At 40.0% G+C, this 15,192-nt stretch overlaps 1 protein-coding gene across 1 annotated transcript; it reads right to left on the bottom strand.

Annotated features, from left to right (window-relative positions):
- Window positions 1-1,174: 1,174 nt before the first annotated feature.
- LOC144515748 (coatomer subunit delta) lies at window positions 1,175-14,005 on the bottom strand. Its single transcript, XM_078246835.1, has 10 exons — window positions 13,828-14,005; window positions 11,047-11,310; window positions 10,262-10,441; window positions 9,837-10,042; window positions 9,479-9,640; window positions 7,743-7,908; window positions 6,848-6,995; window positions 6,563-6,671; window positions 3,554-3,758; window positions 1,175-2,898 (listed from the first exon to the last, which is right to left on the bottom strand). Exons 1-10 carry the CDS (start codon window positions 13,828-13,830, stop codon window positions 2,809-2,811), a joined length of 1,533 nt encoding a protein of 510 aa, XP_078102961.1. The 5' UTR covers window positions 13,831-14,005; the 3' UTR covers window positions 1,175-2,808.
- Window positions 14,006-15,192: the final 1,187 nt, after the last annotated feature.

The following is a 15,192-nucleotide window of genomic DNA, read 5'->3' as shown; positions in this document are numbered from 1 at the left end:
GTTGACATTTGGTAGAAACATTCATGTCCCCCTCAGGATTAAGTCTAATAACTCTGGATCCATCTAGTTTTCATCTAGGGCCATCTGGTCACAATCTTAATTTGTTCAATAATTTGGTCGATGACCAAATACTGCAAAACTGACACTCCCATCCTCTTCAGCTGTACCTTGTGTTTACTGCTAGTTAGCTAATGTTAGCATGCTAACACACTAAACTAAATGATGGTGAACATGGTAAACATTATACCAAACATTACCATGTTAGCATTATCATTATGAATATGATAACGTTTGTATGTTAGCATTCAGCTCAAAGGTCCTCTGTGCTGAAGTACAGATGCTAGCATAGCTGTAGAGTCTTACGGTGTGTCTCAAATCGCGCACTTCTGTACTTATACTAGCTATTTGAGTACACTCAATCTGTCACTTGTAGAAGTGTGGTCAATGCAGTGCACTACGATTACCCGGATACCTCTATTGCCTTAACTTCTGAATTACTGGGTATAAATCTAAACCATAGATATTACACTTTCAGGTTGAACCGCTAACAAGTCTTTGACACATGCAACTGGTGACACAGTGCTACAAGGCTATATTTAGCCAAACCAAAAAGGTTTGGGAACCACTGTGATTAACTAAAGGAGCCTGTACTTCAGTGGTACAATAAAGGTCAGACATGTGTCATGCATGTAGAAATACAACTTGTGGCTCACTGATCCATGTTTAGTCTGGCTTCTGTGACCCTCACAGTTAATGCTAATGAATGATGTCTTGCGTGACCGGACAGGATGAGTCATTCTCAGAGCCTAGAGTTGTGTGTGTAAAGTTGGTTAGTCATCACATAAGACAAAACAAAATAAACTACCTTAAATTGAGTTCATGCAGGAAATACATGTTGTGGATAGTAAAAAAATTAAATTAAATGAAATAGTATGTATCTGGTTGGCTCATTTAGCCATAGACTTTAACTGTACAGTCGTAGAACATTTCTGACTGCCTCTTTTTAATATCCGATTACATTTTTAATTAATTTAATTGTAATCAATCCAACATTAAATGCCAATGAAATATAAACAAACACAATACATTCTTGCATTATTGGTGAATCCCAACTCCCAAATTCCTGGTGCTTATTAAGTCAAGCTAATTACCAACACAAAAAGCCAAGTCAGACTTCCATTTTCAATAATACATTTTATTCCATTAAAGATTCTTTTTTCTAATTGTACACTGGAATGTTAAGATTCCCCTTCAGTAATTTAGTTTAAAAATGCTCATTCTAGTCATTTTCAACCCGACACAATCATTGCTAAATTGAAAATTGGGGAGTACAAATGAAAAAAAAAAATGAAAAAAAAAAACAATAACATGAAAGACAAACGCTATATCTTGAATAATGTTGATGCACTATGAGAATTTAAGTAAAGGATGACTAGGTGGATGAATAGGAGTGTCAGCAGCGGAATTTACTGTGAGGGCTCGAGGAGTCTCTGCTTAGCTTGGATGTGTGGGGAATGGGTCCAATGTTAGGCTGCCAACCTCAGATCCCTGCTCTGCGTGTTTGCGGGTGTATATCTCTACTATCACGCCAACAAACATCACTCCAATCTCAGATCTAAAACGCCTTGTGGGATGTTAGATTAAGGGCTTGGATGTTGTTTTTGGGCCGCGTGTTCAAAGCACTTTGTACTCTGTGATATCTGAGGGCTGATCATTGGACTTAAATGGACCAGAGTGAAACATGGCATCTATTTTTGATAAAGTGAGGAGGGGTTGTAATGGTGTTACAAGAAAAGATCAAAAATTCAACAGATGCAATAGTCTATTGTATTTACTGGTAGGTAACTTTGCCCTGCAGCTGACAATTCCTTACAAAGTCCTGCTCTTCACTGTTACATTTCAATATCCAGATTAGTGGTAAACAATGACAAATTATACAGCAAACAGTAAAAAATATCAGTTAAAAATAAAAGGACACAACAATTTTGCTGATGATAACCGCAGACAGTACAGACAATATACTGAGCACAGAGCCATATTTTGCTTTCAGCAAAGTGTTACTACCTCTACAAAAACTGAAAACTCAAGTGTCAACACGAGAAGAAAAAAAAACAATCATCTGAAGTGAGATATCAATAGAGCAAATCACAATAGTTTAACCATTAAAGAGTGACAGGCTTATAATGATTGAGACAGCTACAATTCTGCAGTTATTACGGATAAGAAAATCTGAAAAGAAAAAAGCAAAAACCCCATCATCGATGAACCACTGCAATGTGACCGAAGAAGAAAGGGCGTGGGGGATGCATGATGCCCGGGGGATGGAAACTACCAGCGCTCATTCTAGTAGAGACTGATACCGTGGCATCAGGTCCCTGTTCTCCCTCTCTACCTCCTGGCAGGGTTTTATAGATGGATTGACGAGGAGACGGCCGCTGGCCTCTCCTGCACCCCCGCAGTCATCCTCTACTTAGTCTGAAGTCCTCTTTACAGTTCTGCTTGGCGAACACAACAGCATCAGTGTAGCTTTCCTTTTTTTTGTGTTTGTTGGGTTTTCCTGTTCAATTAACTCTATATATAGATGATCCTCTCTCATACAAACATATAAATACACCACCACTGCTCTGCTCCACCACAGGAAGAAGCTTTGCCAGAGGGGCTGACGTAGTCCTGTCGATGTACACAGTCTCTGAAATAGTATACAGGGTGGGCAGGCAAGAAAACTTCAATCTCTCTCTGAAGCATAGATTTGGACTTTTTTTTTTGTTGGTGATTTTTTTTGATTTTGATGTTTTCTTTGAATATTCTTTACAGGATTTCATATTTGTCGACAACAAAGGAGGTTTCTGAAGAGAATCTAATGGAGCCGTCGCCATCTACGTGAGTCACTTTGGTAACCTGGGAAAAAAGGAAATGTACAGAATGTAAGTAATTTATCATAAAGAACATTACTGAGCACAAGCAGGAGAGTTCATCGGTTTGACTTTTGCCTACATGTCCGAACCGTATACAGTTATCCATCCATGACATTTATTTAGCTTGACAGATAATGGGATTTTAAGGCTTTATGACAGAAGAGATGGATTGCATTAGACTGTACAGTAGAGGTGTTGAAATTAATCAAATAATCGATGCATCGAATCGTGGACATGGACGATGCTGAATCTATAATCGGCCGGGCCATAATCGATTATTTCTGTTGACAATTTAATGTGGGCCCAACAACCTTTCTGTTTACATATTCTGCTAAGGTTTGCACATTCAGGAAGTGCCATGTGCTCAGTTCTGTAGTTTTATGTATCCAATTTATTTAGTATTAGAGCACTGCAGAATGTTTTGTTTTTGAAGCTTGAAAAGCTATGAATTAAATATCCTATATGGCTTTAATAGAAAAATGTATTTGACGCATCGAGATATCGAATCGAAGACATGATAATCGTAATCGAATCGGGAGATCAGTGAAGATTCACACCTCTACTGTACAGGTGTCCCTTATAAAGTGGCCTACTGAGTGTATGTGACCTATACTCAGTGGTTCTTTTCAGTAACCCACCTGGATGTCGCAGTAGTTGCGCTTGGACACAAAGGACACATTGATAGGGAAGAAGTCATTGGGCTGCCCGGCGATGCTGAACTCCAGGCTGCCGGTCTTGTTGTTGGCATCGATGACAGGTAGGCACCACTCCAGAATGTTTCGCCTGCTGTCATGTTTGTACTCTCCATCCAGATCACCAATCACAGGGGCTCCCACACCAGACCTGCAGAGGAACAGGAAAACAGAAAGATGTCAATACATATAGCATACATAGGTTTGAGGATTTTAAATTTGCATGCATGCCAATAGATTAGGACAACACATGTGGTGCCAGAAACACTTTTTTGAGGGGAAAAAGGCACACCTTTTCTATCCAGGGAAGTGTGTTTAGATTAGATTATTTTTATTTTGTTGGGCTTTTCCGGGTTTATTTTGACAGGACAGCTAGATGAGAAAGGGGAGAGAGAGAGAGAGAGAGGGGGAAGACATGCAGGAAATCGTCACAGGTCGGATTCGAACCCTGGACCTCTGCATCGAGGCATAAACCTCCAAGTATATGTGCGCCTGCTCTACCCACTGATCCAACCCGGCCACCAGGGAAGTGTGTTTTGTTTGACATGGACCTCATAGATTAGATTCAACTTTATTGTCATTGTGCAGCGTACGAGTACAAAGACAACGAAATGCAGTCATACAGCCACACCCTATTAATTGGATGAAGCTACACACTCTCATGGCAGCTTCCCATTATAGGTTTGGACTGACATGACGGTTTGATAATACCAGGGTTTTCCCTGCCATTATACGGCTTAGATACACTGCCTAAGCATACAAACGTAAAAACAACGTGGAGAGCATCTGGACGAGCCGACACACGGGTCGGCACACAGCGGCAGATGCAGCCCACACATTTGCAAGTGTGCGGTAGGGTTGGGTAGCAGAACCAACGACGCGTTATTATGGAATCCACGCAACTTCGAGGCAAGGCCCGCCCTTCAATAGCATTCACACACTACTATTGGCCAGGCGTCCATGCTTACACTAGGTAACATAACCCGATTTGTTCAGGTCCTTTCCCCTGACCAATCGGCTATCCTAACCTAAACCCGTCAAGGTCAATGCCTAACCCCAACGGGCCTGCTTCGTAGGGTGGAAATTGCCTAGAAGTTACGTGGGATCCATAATAACGCCTAAAACGGCCGGTATCTACCGGACTGCATAGCAACACAGATTCTGGTGCCTCATTTCAGTGTTTTCAGCTTCTCTCTGATGCTCCGAAACAGATGTTAGAGGCAACAGAAGCATTGCTGCATGCGACGCTAGTTAACAATACACTTGGCAGGCGGTAACGTTAGTTAGAGGACTACAACAGTCTGCTGATGCTGTTGTTGGAGAAACAACACAGACGGTGCGTTTACTTGAAACTGGTGAGCCTTGTGGTGCATTCAAAGTTATTGTAAATTGCCCTTTTCCCATCTAGTGGTTGTTTTTGTCATTTAACAGCAATTTACTGGTGAAATAAGTTATTGTTATAACATTTTCAATAAATCATTTAATTTTGACTGTATGTCCGTCCTTTAATGTCGCAGACGTTTGTGCTCTTGCTTAAGTATTGGTTCAGGCATCGGCACCGTTTTAAAAGTATCGTTTTAGCACATGCATCGAAACTCTTGTTATTTTTTCTTTTAATATTTAACACTCCGGAAATACACTTCAGCATATGACATAAAAATGTTCCCACACAGCAGACTTATATGACGCTGGCGCATCCTCCAACTCCGGGCAGCCTTCCTTAGCTCTCCCACTTGCCATTTCTACACGTGACGTGACCTGCAGCACTCCACCGTTCTCTAAATACATCCATGCACTCCACTTGAGGAGCAGTCGGCTCGCCACCAACGAAAATCTTTTAAACTGACCTTTGTCGATCTGAAATGAAGACAGATTCAGCAACTGCATGGCCCATTTCTCGCTTAAAATGTTTTCAGAAACACGTTTCGAGCCACCATTAGAGTCCGTTTTGAAATTCGGGAGCAGCCAGACCCACATGACGCGTTCATCCAATCAGCTGCCATGTGTTGCGTTTGTCACGCTCATCCCGCTTATCATTTCAGGTAAGTGTTTTAACATAAGTGTCGAAAGTGGGCACTACGGCAGTAAGTGGTTAGTGCACATTAGCAGTGTACTGACGAACCGTGCGACGCACACACACTCCGAACCGAGACTAGCGAACCGAACGTTTCAGACGTTTTTTTCATGAACCGTACCACCCCTAGTGTGCAGGGGAGAGAGAAAAAGAGAGAGAGAGGTGTGTGTGTGTGTGTGTGTGTGTGTGTGTACTGTACATGCTGCGAGTATGAAGTTAGCAGTAACGCTATAGCCGTTAAAGTAGCAGTACAGTCTGTGTACAGTTTATCTGCCGGTGATTAAATGCTACAACTCCTCAAGACCTAAGCCAAGTTCCTGTGTCTTTCTTGCTACCTGCTGGTTAAAGTGAAGGGGGTTAGCAGCCACAGAGCTAGTGACAACTTCAGCACAGGCTTACTAACTTAAGGTGGGCTGGCTTTAAGGTTGGACCAGCTGTTCTCACTTTAGTGTTAAGCCACTAAAGTTTCTTGCTTTAGTGACCTCCCTCGCTTTAACTGACAACCACTAAACTTCATGCAAATAATTGCGTGATGACATCACCACTATGCTAATGAGCGTATGACGTCATTTACACCTAAGCGCTCTAAAAACCCTGGATACTATCAAGAGTGGCTTAAAATTAAAACTACAATATTAACCAGATTTTAAGTCCTATAAATAGTCCCTAAATGCCATTTCAGACACTTTTACACAAGAATACATTTTGTATTATTATTTACATACTTATATTACTATTATTTTATGTTGATCTCAGCGCTGAGGAGAGTATAGTATCAACTGCAACTCAAAACTGCTAATTTCAATGCATCAATAACCCACGCCAAACTCATTCAGAGCCTAAACATGTTGTGTAAACATGTGTTTAGTAGATGTACTTACGGTACAGGAATGCTGATGACCACATCGTTGAGCTCGAGGCTCTCCTCCTGCAGCTCGTATTCGATGTTGACATCACAGCCACTACCACTCTCTGAAGGCCAGCAGTTTACTGTGGAAGGAACAGGACATATTATCAGTCACATGAGACACCAATGTGACTGTACAGACTAAATGGTTACAATGAATAACTGTATACGGCAAGGCTGAAATAAAAAACAGCAGCATCACATCAAAACTGGCTTTACTCCACGACTCCCCAGATAAATCCTATGTAGTGGCACTTACTGGTTAGAGGTATGAGGGACTCGTCTGTGGACTGTAGTCTCCACTTCAGCACACCAACATCATTGTTGAGAGGGAAGGACTTCTCTGGGTTTTTCAGGCCAATCACTGAGTCAGCTGTGAACAACTTCTTGTCCACATTGGGATGGGTCTAAGAAGAGAAGACGCAAACATATAACTCACTCATATTATAGATAGATATTTGAAATTTGTTAATCTGAGAAAAGTTGCGTGTAGATGAATATACACATTACAGCTTGGGTCATTTAAAACTCTGGAAATGGAACGGCAACCATTTTTGAGAAACATTTTAAATAACTGGTGTTTTAGTATGCTGCTTTTTTTCTTCTTTGTTGAATGCATGTGTGAAAAGCATGAAAGATGATGTCGATCAAAAAACATAATTTACATAATATAACCATAAGCTGCTGCTATACTGTGTATGGGATAGTCTATATCCACGACCTTCCACTTGCAGAACTGCCCCGTTACCGTAGGAAATTCCGCCGTATGTCCTTTTTTCCCGACCAGATTTCCGTTACCTTCCGCTTCCTTTGTGTTGGAATTCTAAACTCTGGTGGATTTATGAGGACTACGGTTAACTGCTCCTCAGATCTCTGCAGGGGAAATCGAGACAGCTGAGTTTTCTGTTGCACGACTAAAACAACCTTTGAACGTACACATGTTCCACCAAAACAGGTTCCCAAGGCTATTTTTCAGCGGCACCGGGGCTCCGTGCAGCACTTAGCGCCGCCTAAGTGCTTTCTCGCATCCTGGAATGCTGTGCGGACTAGCCAGACCCTCCACCGCAGCGTTGTGGAGGAAGGTCTGGCAAAGCGAGACTTTGTATGGTATAACATTGTCTCCAGAAAATGTTTATAATATGTGGTACACGTACTTGCAGTTGCAATCCTTTGTTGTCATTATTGTTGATAATGAGGCGGATGCGTCCGCTCTTGTCGTCTGTGACTCGGAGCGTGATCATGCCCAGCAGCTCCATGTTCTGTAGGCCGCCGTCACGTCCGCAAGTCAGCGAGATCTTCTCCTCCACACGCAGGTGTACACTGGAGGGGAAACACATCCCAACAGCCTTTAAGTAATGATTTACACCACACAGAAGAGAGTCAAATCAGGTAATATACATCTATCAAAGTATAAAATGAAGTAAGACTCAAAACACAGCATCTGGACTATTAAAGAAAAGAAAAAGACTCAAACTCAAGACTACTTAAAGCGAGAGTAAATGGTTGGGTTTATGGGAGGTGAGCAGTTGATTACTACAGAACAGAAGAGGCCTCACTTATTGGTTTTGCAGACAGACCTCCAAAATATTGGAGGCGAACAAAACTGAATGGCAAAATTCAGATTTTAGTACAAGACAAATATCTTCTCCATGTTCTGTCAAACCAATATAATAATAATTATAGTCATACATGAAACATGAATACTTGTCAATTCATTGAATCGAAAACTTCACGAAAAGCTTGGCATGAGTATTCATTTGCGTTTTAACGACTCTTATTACTGATCTCTAGCGCTTTAGAATGCATAGCATTACCCAATGCATTATTTATTCATCTATTTATTCATATTTGAACTTTATCTATGAACTGTCTTTTTTTAAATATATTTGATGGAAGTGTACACTGTTTAACTAGAGCTTTACTGCATTACTGTTAAATATTTGTTTATCATATCATGTTACACCCAATTCATATTTATGTCATAATAAGGGCTGGACCTGAATCGGAATTTTCCAAGTCGGCTTAGTTGTGTTTTTATTAGGGCTGTCAAAATTTAGTAAGTAAAGTACATTTAAAAACAGATAAAAACTGTGCGATTAATCGCTAGTTAACTATGGAAATCACGCTATTAAACGGAATTCAATATTTGAATCGATTGACAGCCCTAGTTTCGCTCTAGACCACACTATAATTTACAAAAGACCCAACAATTTGTTTTCATAAATACTCAGTTATGACTGATGTTTTTTCTACAACACAGCTCAACTTGATTAGGAGTAATACATTGTTCAGTACAGTCAGGAGCACCTGCAGAGCAGCCGACCCACACTAAACTCTGATAACTGTTATATGTCAAAGTCCCACATTTTACCTGTAAGATGCCTTTGCTTGTCATCTTTACACACAGTCAAAAAAATTTAAACGTGGGCATCCTGGTCATAGTTCAGTTATACATTTTTATTAATCAACATTTAGGGTGCAGCCCTGGTCATAAATATCAGTTTTTCCTTATAGAGCACTGTGTGACCGACCATGCCACATCAACCCTCAATAACACTTTTGTCAAACCATTCAGGAAGTTTCTCTTTTTATGTTCGATCTTCTCATTGTTATCAGATAATCAAAATGAATAATGACATGCAGCAAAGGGCAGCAGGTCGGATTCGAACCCGCGCCGCTGCAGGACTTAGCCTACATGGGGTGCACGCTCTTACTGGGTGAGCCAAAGGCTGCCCCAATTCAGTATATTATCTGAATTTTAACAAAGTCTGCAAGAACCACAGTGTAATCACTTATGCGGAAACAAGCATTGAGGCCCTTATACAAACTGACAATTCCAAAAGGAAACAATATTTATATTTAAATCATAAAGATTGTGATGCGTCTGTACCTCTCCACATTGACTGGTGGTGGTAGAACTTTAGATACATCTGAGCCTCTCTTTCCTGAGGTGGGCATGATGGTTTCACCCTCAGACTTGAGCTTGTCAACAAAGTTGTCCACCTCTTTCCCTTTAGCACCCAGTTTCAGGGCCTTACTGGGTCCACTTGGTCTGGAAAGAAGAAGAAAAAACATCATCTTTGAACATTGGTCTCCAACCATTAAAAAAAGAATATCAACACCCCCAATCAAAACTACAATGACTGGCCACAAAAGTCCCTTTGCACTACGATGCAACTTAACACAATAACAAAAAGAGAATTTCAATTTCAAAAGGATTTTACATATGCATTTCTTGGTAGCTGTACCTGACTGTAGCTGGTGTGATCTTGGGCTTCTCAGGCTCGACGATGGTGTCTGTAATGATGGACCCTGATGAGACGCTGGTCATGCCGGCGCTGCCAAAGCCGCCGAAAGCTGGCACCTTCTTTCCAGAGCGCTCAGCGTCCCTCCTAGCCTGCTGCAGCTCCTTGGCCTTCCTCCTCATCTCTGCCTTGGCCTCTCTTTCCTGGGTCTGTGAGTTAACAAATAACAGTTAAAGTTGTTCTAAATGATGCGACAGTTATACACTGAGAAAAAGTACATCATGTGCACTGGTGTTTTAATTGCTGCAAACTTGTAAATCTATACAGTACAGTAGCTGTATCTACAATGTGATACAATGCACACTTAGTATAAGATGTAACACAGTATTGCTGCCATGACCCGATTTCCCCATAGGGATCTCACACACCTCTCTGACAGCACGGAAAACCTTCTCCTCATGGGAGTCCATCTCTGTGAAGGTGCGGATCTGAGCCAGGTTGACGTTCTCTCTGTAGCCTAGTGCCACAATCTCATCGAAGGCAAAGATCAGGTCAAAGCAGTGCTCCGATATTTCGCTTTCCTCCAGCACACGACAGTACTCTGGGATCTTGAATGGTAGGGAGGCAGAAGGAACAACAGACAACTTAACCCAAGCAAGCATTTTTTTTAAGAAAAGTGACAGAAAAACTATTTTTACATGACGGTCTTGGCTAAAGGCTTGACTGCTGACAACTCCACAGATCCTGATGTATCTGATCATGAAATAAAAAAATAAAAAAAATAAAAAAAAACTTTACTAAAAACTGTGAGGTTGTTTAAGCATTGTCTCTTTTGGCTAAACTTTATCAACAATGCTTGTTTTCTCATAGTTTTTGTGTCACAAATGCAACTTTCACCCGTTTCTGACAAGCTTTAAACAAAGCTATTTTAAACATGTCAAAGAAACTATATGCATTAATACAGATGTCAGGCTCTGAGCAATTGTAATGATCACACTTGTATCACCACATCATAGTTTTCATAGAAAATCTGTGTAAAATATAATTTGCATAATTTGTAACACACTGTATAGGTAACTAGTATAGACCTACAGCTACAGAAGGTAAATCATTTTCCATTTCTTCACACTGCAATGTGACATGTTAACTTTACATCACACTGATGATGGACATTATTTAATTTCCAGGCACAGAAGCACCATGTTTTCCTTACCACACGGGAGAAGAGTCTGAGTGTCTCCAGGTCTTCCAGGATGTTGCTGTTCTTGGTAGTGATGAGGACCATGTAGAGTTTCTCCAGTGGCTGGTACACGTAGCGAACACTGTCTGTTTCCACAAAGGTGTGTTGCTTGCCCATGTTCATCAGTTTAGGGAATGCAGCCAGAAGACCCTCAATACGGGTCCGGGTCATTTCAACAAACTGCCGCGATACAATGGCCTTGCCGGCCTTGGTGCACACCGCCGCTGCCAACAGCACCTACAGGAGAAGAGAAACCTTGACTGTTGTAGTGCCAACATAGCTTCACAATGTTCAGCACATTGTGCATGCATCACTTCTTTGAGCATGCAAATTTAACCGAATGGCAAAATCAAATTATGGGGCAAAAGGAACTTAATGCTCAAATTAGGTTGACAGTTGCCCCATTTGCTTCCACTTGCGGTAACCCGAATCCCCACTAGTGTTTGCATCTTTCTAGAGAGAGCACGTCTTTCAAAGTTAAACATCAGCAATTTAATATCGACTTCAGACAAAATTGTGCGGCAGATTCAGCAACAGACCTACTCAGGTAGCAGCACAACTTACATTATTGGTTCACACTGTTCAAGGCAAAGTACTATGTTGAGTTTTGGTGGTAGAAGACTGTACTGTAGGAGTAGCAGTAGGGCTGGTCAATATTTCGAAATCATATCAATGTCGTGATATGAGACTGGATATCGTCTTAGATTTTGGATATCGTGATATAACACAAGTGTTCTCTGTCCCTGGTTTTAATGGCTGGATTACAGTAAAGTGATGTCATTTTTTTTTTAACTTACCAGACTGTTCTAGCTTTTCTATTATTTTCCTTTACCCACTTAGTTATTATATACACATTAATGATGATTATTTATAAAAAATCTCATTGTGTAAATATTTTTTGTAAGCACCAATTGTCAACCCTATAATATCGCCGCAATATCAATATTGAGGTATTTGGTCAACAATATCGTGAGATTAGATTTTCGCCCAGCTCTAAGTAGCAGGCATTTCTATTTAACCTGACATGTATTACGAATAATTGCTGCCACAGAGAGAACATATATGCAGAATTTGACAATGGTGACAAAACGTTAAGTCGCGTTTACGATGGGTGAATGTCTGCCGACATTTTAAAACTTGAACTGGTGCTTGGTGAGGCGTTCTCATCAAACTTAGAGACAACGTCAGCGTGGACAGATGTGATATGTTTATGTAATTTAATGGAGTAAATTAACTTACATACATTTTTAAATTTACCTTAATATAAGTAGTACTTTTAGGCACCAACCGAATTCCATCCATAGTACCAAAAAATGCCTCGTCATTCAATACAAAATTGTAATACCTGAGTAAATCTTATCAGCGTCAGTGAGCCAATAATGCAGCATGGTTGTATCAAGATCTAATAATGCTTCCAATTGGCTGGCCTAAAATGAGTCTACACACCGATCCCATACCACGTAATTTAGCCCTAGTAAAAAAATAGACTTTAAAAAAGGTAGTTACACCCGGATAAAAGCCGTTGGGTAATGTTACGGCTAGCTCTCTACAAGCAGACCAAACTGGAAATCAATTATTCTCCCAGTTTGCTCTGCTCGCAGAGAGTGCAACAGAGTGTAATGTTGGTCACAGCTAACGTTAGCAAAATATCCGCAATTTGGCACTATGTGTGGTGGCAGTAGTGTTGCCAATTTGAGTTTCACTACTGTTTAATACTGTTACTGTATTACTTAAAATTTGTATGGGTAATTTTATTTATTTAAAAAAAAAAAAATTAGAAGATAAACCCCTTGAGATCTCATTTTAAGGGGTCCATATTTATCTTTTATTTTACTAAATTGTGGCTGCACAGTTCTTTTTTTAAAGGAATTGTTATTTATTTCTAGATTTATTTATGTTTTTTTCAGTTATGACTGACTGTCAAAGTAGATAATAAAAGAAACATGACATTGTATGTATTTGTTCATGTTTTACAAAGAATTTAACCAGAGCCAGGCAATACAACAATGATAGCAATCACATCCATACAGGGTTAGTAGTACACAGATGTTAAAAAAAAGTAATACCTATATATATTTTTTATTTTGAATTCACTGGAATTCGAAATCGGTATCAGAAGGAAAATTTGCATCGGAACATCTCTTAATATAGAAAAGGTAAGCTTAATTTGAGGACACCATTTGTTTAACCCTGGTAAATGAATGAACTGTATTCATTCCACGTTGACAATGGCTGAAGTTAGAAATGAAAGACATCGACTGCATCGAACTTGATATGGACAAGCAACAATTGTGAATACATGTTGTAGCAGCTGGCTAACCATAATGATACGGTATCCGTAACTAATATACGGTATATGACGTTAAGTAAGGTTTGTTTAAGAACGATATCCAGGGTTGCCTGGCTGGGATGACAGCAGGTAACGTTAGCTCGGATCTGGCTAGTGACAGGAGCTAGCTAACCCTAGCGCTAGTTAACGTCAGCAATGTCTGCACACTCTGTGCCGCCTACTCACCTGAACATTGACTCTGTATAAAGAAACGACGACGCATTTATTTGATTTTAGCAACTCTATATAAGGTTAGCGCTGTCAGCCCGGTGAAAAGTAACGTTTGGTGTTCCTGTTATTTCGCTCTTGGAGAACCTAGCTAACTGATACCTAGCTTTAGCTAGTTATCAGGTTAGCCAGTGTTATGATAATTGCTAGGCCCGATAAAAGCCAGGGAAATATCTTAATTTTCTACTATCACTCACCATTTTGGTCTCTCTCTATGGTACGACGATCTTCCGTCTCTCGTGTTTCTTGATTTTTGTGATTTCTAGTCACTCTAGAATAGCAAGGTGCAGATATACAGCTGACTCCAAGTTGTGTGATTGTTAGCTAGCTAGCGTCAATATGGCAGCAGTACAGAGCCACGTCTCCACCGGAAGAGCAGCGATAGAACTGCCCACCGTGAAAACCAATGACGTTGGCCTTGTTGCATAGATAAGTTTCTCGCACTACTTCCACAGGCGTTTCTTCCATTTATATAGATTTATTTATTTTACCTCGTGTGGTGCCGACAACTTGGAAATATATAAAACATTTTAACATATATATATATACACGCAGACGATAGCTGTAAGCAGTTTTTTTTATTTACTAACAAATATTGTAAAATATAAAACTACCAAAAATACCAGGGAATCAATATAGACATAAATCATAATCAGTTCAGAAATGTTATATAGGGTGCATAGATCTAGGGATTTAACAGCTTTCTTGTTTTTAGAATATAGGATTGGAATGTCAAGCTTGATATCATTTCCAAAAATTGAAAAGGATGGTTTATGATTGGAAAATGTATGAATATGAGATTTTGCGAGATATACGATCAAATTGATGATGAAGTATTGCTTTGGTAGCAGAGTAAAATATATAAAGATGACGTCAATCTTCTTGAACCATTTGACAAAATGAGCAGACTACATCAATTAGTAACTGGGCAGAAGCCCTATCCTTACAGAGTGTTATAAACTGGTTTATGATGACTTAATTGATTGTTTCGCAATATGCACCAATAAAGCACAATATCGACTGACCCTGATCTTGAGGCCATGTCTTGTAGAGGGTCCCTGTGTGGAAATCAAGTTATAAAACCTTTATTCTTTCAATTTGTGCTTATACTGGGGACAGGTGATATTCTATCAAAGAAAGCACAAAACATGTCACACTGTCATGGCTTTAATTATCATAAATTAAACTTTAAAGATCGTGGTTTAATTTGATATTAGCCTACCACACGTTGCCATTCTCAACTGAAGTTTATACTCCACCATATTAATAAAGACTTCACAGTGTTGCAGTAACTTTCTTTGGTCACATTATTTAAAGTGTGTGTAGCCTACTGCCAACTCTATTTATCAGCGTAAGTATTTATTAGCGTGAATAGGTTTTAACACATTTCACTGTTCCTTTGTCTAAAATATCCAAGAAAACTAGGGGCATGAGGGCCAGCTGTATAGCCTTTGAAGTTGTTTAATGAAACTTGCTTCCACTCCTTCCCAAAAGATTGTCTGAACATTTCCTTTTGGCAATATGTTCTCATGGAAGTAGTGACAGGTGTGGCACTTGACATT

Source organism: Sander vitreus, chromosome 3, assembly GCF_031162955.1.
Source record: "Sander vitreus isolate 19-12246 chromosome 3, sanVit1, whole genome shotgun sequence".
NCBI lineage: Eukaryota > Metazoa > Chordata > Actinopteri > Perciformes > Percidae > Sander > Sander vitreus.
The sequence above is the reverse complement of the archived record's forward strand: the minus strand, read 5'-3'. Positions and strand labels throughout refer to the sequence as shown.

What these genes read in the sequence shown, in the direction of transcription:
- LOC144515748 (XM_078246835.1), bottom strand. An exon ending in GTCATCAGCATTCCTGTACC is followed by an intron (nt 3,759 to 6,562) that starts GTAAGTACATCT and finishes GTTCCTCTGCAG; the next exon opens with GTCTGGTGTGGGAGCCCCTG. An exon ending in GCAACTACTGCGACATCCAG is followed by an intron (nt 2,899 to 3,553) that starts GTGGGTTACTGA and finishes CTTTTTTCCCAG; the next exon opens with GTTACCAAAGTGACTCACGT.